Source organism: Gadus macrocephalus, chromosome 14 (assembly GCF_031168955.1).
Source record: "Gadus macrocephalus chromosome 14, ASM3116895v1".
Classification (NCBI taxonomy): domain Eukaryota; kingdom Metazoa; phylum Chordata; class Actinopteri; order Gadiformes; family Gadidae; genus Gadus; species Gadus macrocephalus.
The window spans coordinates 17,908,400-17,915,244 of record NC_082395.1 but is presented as its reverse complement, the minus strand read 5'-3'; the positions used below and the strand labels follow the sequence as shown (position 1 = coordinate 17,915,244).

Sequence of the window (6,845 nt, the reverse complement as noted above, 5' to 3'; positions counted from 1 at the left end):
CTTTTCGTGTAATCCAGGGCATATAAAGACTGGGACCAGAAAATAATTATTTTCTCTCCATTGACACCCATTCATATTTTTCGATCTCATAGGTCCCATGAGCTCTACCGGAAGGGGCGTGACTTCGCCACTCCATAGCATTTAAAGCTACAGACACGTTTGTGGAAAGCACATTGGGGGACTGGCTAGTATAGCGGCTGTAATTCTGCACCAAGACTGAATTTCTTGAACTAATAATGTATCAGGGGCCCACTAACACCTATTTAAAAGCATCCATAAAGTAGCATGCTGTGGGACCTTTAAGGAACCTTAAAAAAAACCTAACCAAAAAATAACATCAATAAAAGGTAAACAAACAAAACATGACTCAATAGTCATTTTCCTGTAAAGATAAAAGAGGCAAAAATAAACAGATTTGCACAAATATGCCAAAATTATAAATAGTAGCTATTCTATCCATAATTTACATTCCAGTTTTAACATAATACAGAAGTATACTCTGCAGAAAATGCCCTCTGACGGTTCTTCTTCTTCTTACTGAACCATTTTGCTTTTTTGCAAGGGGTGATCAAAGAGAAGTCACAACAGTCTTTACTTTTTTGGAATACAATAATATAGCAATTTATTAATAGGCTAAGATTGCATTCACATCGTTATTCATAAATGTATCTATGTTATTCAACTATTTGCAAAACCCCAAAATCCAAACTTCCCATGGCCCTCCTCTGCCCTCAATCTGATTTCACTTGATATAATTCTCTAGCCTGGATATTGCCAGACCAAGCTCAATCGTATATTGCACATAGGTCTGGGGAGGCTCCCGTCATTTTCTTCAGAACAAGAGGCGTTATCAACGGGCCTAATTCAAATGACTCTGTACGCAATTGGCTGCTTGCCTTCGTCATTGTGTTAAACCACCCATCTTTGAAGAGAAAATTAAGATATGTGTCTGTGCACAATTTATGTTTCTCTTATTTTATATTAATTATTGATTAATACAGTAGTAAATCATGTATTATTATCTAATAGCTCAAGTCAAACATTTCAATTCATTACACACCAAACAGGGCCTTGGGTTCTGTCTATTTCTTAACCCTTTCGGGGTTTATATTAATAGGGCTTGCCCTATTTCACAGAGATGAAACAATTTTATCGGATGTTTTTTTGATTTGGTATATTTAATAATTGCCACATTGAGCCCACAATCTAACCGGGTCCTAAGTTCATAATTGCTTATGGAAAATGGTTCTAGTTGAGAGAGCACTTTGAACACTGTCCCTTTTCCGTTCTGTGATGCCATGGTCTGTGAGACTATCGATACATATCTCATCCTATCCTTTTAATATTTACCTCACCCCTACACATAAACATTCTTTCCCCACTCGTGTCTGAAGAGACCTACACATCAATCTCAACACTGCTATTGTCTCCTTTAAAGTTTGTTCACCAATACCACCCTCTATAGGCGCTTGTGAGTAAGTGTTTTGTGAAATAAAGAAAAACTGATATATTTACGGCATACTTTTTATTGGTTAGGTCATCCAGCTACCTTACCTTCAAATAGTACCATTTAAATATAATCTTAAAAGATGAAAGCCAAACAAAAGCCATCCAAACATAACGTGATCCGATTTCCGAAAAAAAAAAACGGGGACATTTGTAGTTTGGCGATCCATATATCAACAAAATATCTGATGTTAATGTTTCGGGAAATGGAAGAAGCAGACATATTTACATTTAGTCTATTCTGATCATGGTAAATGTACTAATACTATGTATTACTATGATGCGTTTTAAACCCAGATACAAGCCAAAATAGGTTAATTAAAATAGGGAATCGTTCTAAATTGTAGCCTATTCTTTATGATCGGTCATGCCTGCTTATGGTATAAAGTCTATAGACCCCACTTAGCTAGCTCATGTCAAACGCCATCAGATAGACACAAGACTAATTACCAACTGTCATGAAATTAATATTCATCAGCAAGCTAGAACCTCGGCAAAAATCATTAATATATAGTTTTATTTTAATTTTTTTTCAGTTACAGGCCTCCAAAAACAGATGGCCCAGGAAAATGGGGACGGCTGGTCCCCCTATCCGAAAAAACAACAGAAAACTAACCAACACACACCTAACGCCTACAAGAACTTCAAACCACACTGTGACACAATTGAAATCACGACTCATAAGTTAATCAATCATTGCAAAACGCAGCATGGGCCAAAGCAAGCACACAAGAGCCCTCCTCACTGACGATCATCCATTCCAAGTGAGCCCACAGTCAACGTCCCTGATGCCTTCAAGCCATTCAATTTCTCTGGGAAATTCCAGCAGTTTTTCTAAGGTGTCGGTGGTGGTAGAGGTGGAGGTGGAGGTGGTGGTGGTGGTGGTGTTGGTGGTGGTGGTGGCGGTGGCGGTCGAGGGGGGGTTTGATCACGGTTGTGGGTTTCAATAACCGAAGGTGTTCTCTCCGCTGTAAGCCACGTATAAGAAGCCGTCCTCATCCTTCTCCTTCTCATACAGCTGTCCCATCGTGATGCTGCAACGAGAGGGAAATCATTCAGGAGTCACACACAGACAGTCACCGTCCAAATTAAGCTAATATATCATTGTAATAATATAACTATTAATAATAGAAATTATTATAATTATTTATTTTATAAACTTGTGCTTTATTGTAGATCATTCTACCTTACATTTATGAAATCCTGAGCACAATTAGTTGCGCTACATACGTAAATAACTTCCCCCTCCAGAAATGATTATAGAACTTTGCAACATTCACCATAATATTCCCGAATGAGAATACTAATACACTGTTAGTTAAACACTACTAGCAGGTACATTGAAGTAAATGTTTTGTATATAGCCAGCCCTTAAAGGCACCCAGTGCAACTTTATGTAAACATTCAATGAAAAATAAACATTCAATTTCTAGTCTTTTTTACACGTAGTAAGTTTCAATAACTCCATACCATTACATATCGACATTCAAGGAGCAAAGATGAGACGTCGTTGTGTGGTGAGAACTGATAGAAAATCGTAAACAACAACAATCGCCGGTGGGGAGAAGCCATTTTTCCATTGACTGGAAGCTTGCTTTATTTATTGTAGGTTACAAAAAATAAAGAAAATGGCGGCATTGTTGTTGTTATCGATTTTGTATCAGTTCTCACCACACAACGACGTCTCATCTTTGCTGCTTAAATGTCGGTATGTAATGGTATGGAGTTATTGAAACTTACTACGTGTAAAAAAGACTAGAAATTGAATGTTTATTTTTAAGCCTCGAAAGTTGCACTGGGTGCCTTTAATCCCGGTTACAGTCTCAAAGGGCTTTTGCCCTCCATAAAGGGCAAGGAACACATTATATTAGGACACAAAAAAAGCTACTGCAGCCTAAACAGAATACATGTCTGAATATTAGGGGAGGCAATAATAGTCCTCATAAAGTGTAAAAAACAAGTAAATTCCGTTACCAATGTATCAGCACAAACATGGTAAAGTACAGGCTGATTGTACATTGAAATATTTCTCCTTTAAAAAAAGGAACTAAAAAACATGACGGGAAATGTGTCTTTGTTTTTGCCGAGGATGCATTGTGATACGAGCGAGAACACTTTGTCAAGCATCTACTGAGGAGGACTCTGACCTGGACTGAGGCACTGTCTTGTCCACAAACAGGTAGATGGCCTTCTCAGAGGGCATCTGAATGCGTTTTCTGATGATCCACATGAACTGGGCCACTGTTATGTCAGAGGGGACCAGGTACTTCCTCTTGTCAATCTCCACGATTTGTGATCCTGACACCTTCTCCACAATGACCTAACATACAACAACAACAGAATACATTGATTCTACATTGATTCAATCTATTTCCATGCAGTTATGACAATGTCCAATCCATGAAGTGATGAGGTAAGCTGGTGTCACTCACTGGAACCCTATCAGGGTACTTGTTGCGGATTTTGGTTGACTCTATGCACCGATGTTCTGATGGTAAAGAGAAAATGAATATCCAATTAATTAAAGCAATGACCTCACAAGCACCCTATGCCAGTGTCATATGTCACTTGACGCCGACTGAGCTCAGCTGTATAAAAAAGTGCTCTCGTGGTAAGATAGTTGTTTTCCTAAATAAACACAATATTAGATCCCAAAGGGAAATCATTATATTTTCTCATGAATATACTTAATTATACTAAGAGAACATGCCGTTTTTTATGCCAAAAGGCTGTCATTCTTGAATATAACGGGCCCTCTCAAGACCGATCAAAAGTCACTCGTTCTGTTCACGGTGGATATTGTTCATATTGATCCTCCAAGAGTGAAACATGTGCACAATGTCCGGAAAAGTGTTGGGTACATAGGACCGGCTGTAAATACATGGCAACAGTAGGCTTGCAGAGCAGAGGCTTAAGAGCTTGTTGTTATCGTTCCTTTGTGTTGCTGTCCTTCCCTAAAACGAGGTCGAGTAGGTAGGCCTACTAATCACATGAACACGTCGTCTTGACAATGCACACACGTTAGTCGACATAACGGGATATGAAGAAATCGTTGTATATCATCACAGCGGATGACACGACCGACATTTGCTTTGTTTTGACTCTAATGCTTCCATCAAGTCAAAAAACAGAAGGGTAGAAACATGGGAATCTAGGGAGTTGGGTTCTCGGGTTATAGATTCGGATGGATCAGATATTGAATAAAATAAACGATCCTACAAACGGCTTTGGTAGATGTTGTGTATTTTTATTATGATCAAATAACCCTCCCTTACCCAAGGAATGATCCTCTTTGAACATCCATTTCATGTTTGACGTTTCCGGGCTCTCGATGCAGTAGGAGAACAATATGTTACGTGGTCAATTCGTATAAAATTGGTGCTTTAATTCAATGTAAACAAGCCTTAAAACAAGATGGTAAACTAAGCGTCAACAATAAAGCAAAACAACAAGCCTCCCTTGACCTACCAAGCACTGCCGAACCGGTTACGTCACGACTGGACTATACCAAACCGTTTATAGGGGTGACTCACTCGGGTGAAGAAATTCAGCATGGATGGTACGGTCGGTCCGACTTCCACTAAAAGTAGTCCGACTTTTCTTTAATTGTTTTAAATAAATTAACCAACTATATTGTGAAATGTGCTTCGATGGATCCATATTTTCGGGTTGACCAAACAAATATCTTTTTTGAACAATACACTTAAATATTTGCCATAACTTCATCCCACAGGCCATTAGACTTTTGAATTCCTGAGCTAGCCTACTTAATTCACCACTATGCCACTTTATAACAGTCAGCATCTGTAAAAATGTCTGTTTACATTTCACACACTCAGTTTATGCTGCATCTGACCCCAGCCATCCCAACCCAGTGGCGGTTTTAAGGGGTCCCCCAGGTATATATTTTGCCTCCAGTTGCCACCCCATTTTATTTCCAATTAAAGTATCAATTCTAGTTTTCAAACATAGTGGTTTATTCACATAAATGCGCTTACTATCTTCTCTCTGACCCACCCAAGAAGACTACTTTTTAAAACGTCCTCCGACCTCACCCCCACTGGAATTTCTAAATGGTTTCGCCCTTTCTGCCAGTCACGCACCTGACGTGACTGCGACCACCGTCTCAACCAGCACCACACGAGTAATCTCACCTGTTGCAATTTCAGCGGCGTGAAAATAATGAACAAAGGAGGGAGAGGTTGGTCAAAATCATTAAAAACCCTTTTCATGTAAACTAAGCCAATACAGCCCTGTACTGAGTCACAATTTTGGAATCCAATTATTTCTTTTGGTTTTAGCATAATCCACTGCTAGCATGGTGCGCTAGCGCTATTCGTGTTCCAGACATAGCTAACTAACAACTAGTTCCAAAACTAGCGATAGCAGCTATTTGTCTTTGCTTTGGGGTAGTTCTAGTAGATTCATTTTAAAATGTTGTGTTAGTTTGCATAGGTTGCTGTTCATCAGTACCAACGTCAGTACCATAGTAAACATTGCTTACTAGCGACTGGAAACAGCACACACTCGTCCGTGCATGTGTTGTACAGCTGTTATTTCACCGTTACGACTGACTGGTGGTGATTGGGGGAAAGGGGGAATGTGACAGACCAGACGAGTAACTTGTAGAGATGTGTGTGAATGTAACATTGAATTTACAGACCATAGCTACATGACTTTAATCTACTAACTTTCATGTTAATGTCTAATCTAGGTAGGAGACAGCAGAGTATTTTTTTTTTTTTTCACCCACCCAAAAAAGCAAAGATTAGTATTAGGGTATTTGTGTGTGTGTGTGTGTGTGTGTGTGTGTGTGTGTGTGTGTGTGTGTGTGTGTGTGTGTGTGTGTGTGTGTGTGTGTGTGTGTGTGTGTGTGTGTGTGTGTGTGTGAGAGAGATTCTGTTACTGTTGTCAATTCCAGTCTTCTGCCAAAAATAAAGTGTTATGGTTAAAATTTATCCTTTCTTCAAGACTGACTTCATTACCTAGAAAAAGATGAACTTGTAAAAAATATATGCAGACCTTTCAAAATGGTTGCATGTAGAAGTACTAACAGTATGAGGCTAGGTTTATTTGTCTCAAGGGCAAATGTCCTGCAGGACTAGCAGACATAAACACTTGTATTTATCTATTCTTCTACTGGCAGAGCACCTGAGGAAGTGGCTGACTGGGAGCCCAAAGCTGAATATTCAAAACCACCAATATACAAAAGGGATTAATAGACATGGCAGGTAAATTAACTCAAGGGAAAATAAAGAAATGGCTCCTACACAGTGCAGACATGATTTTATGTTTGGCACGCGTAATTTTACCATTTACCTTAATGACCATAGATATGG

At 39.1% G+C, this 6,845-nt stretch overlaps 1 protein-coding gene across 1 annotated transcript; it reads right to left on the bottom strand.

The window, feature by feature from the left end:
• Nucleotides 1–1,506: 1,506 nt before the first annotated feature.
• On the bottom strand, nucleotides 1,507–5,013 carry LOC132471827 (gamma-aminobutyric acid receptor-associated protein-like 2). Its single transcript, XM_060071122.1, has 4 exons — nucleotides 4,782–5,013; nucleotides 3,939–3,994; nucleotides 3,654–3,826; nucleotides 1,507–2,540 (listed from the first exon to the last, which is right to left on the bottom strand). Exons 1-4 carry the CDS (start codon nucleotides 4,813–4,815, stop codon nucleotides 2,450–2,452), a joined length of 354 nt encoding a protein of 117 aa, XP_059927105.1. The 5' UTR covers nucleotides 4,816–5,013; the 3' UTR covers nucleotides 1,507–2,449.
• Nucleotides 5,014–6,845: the final 1,832 nt, after the last annotated feature.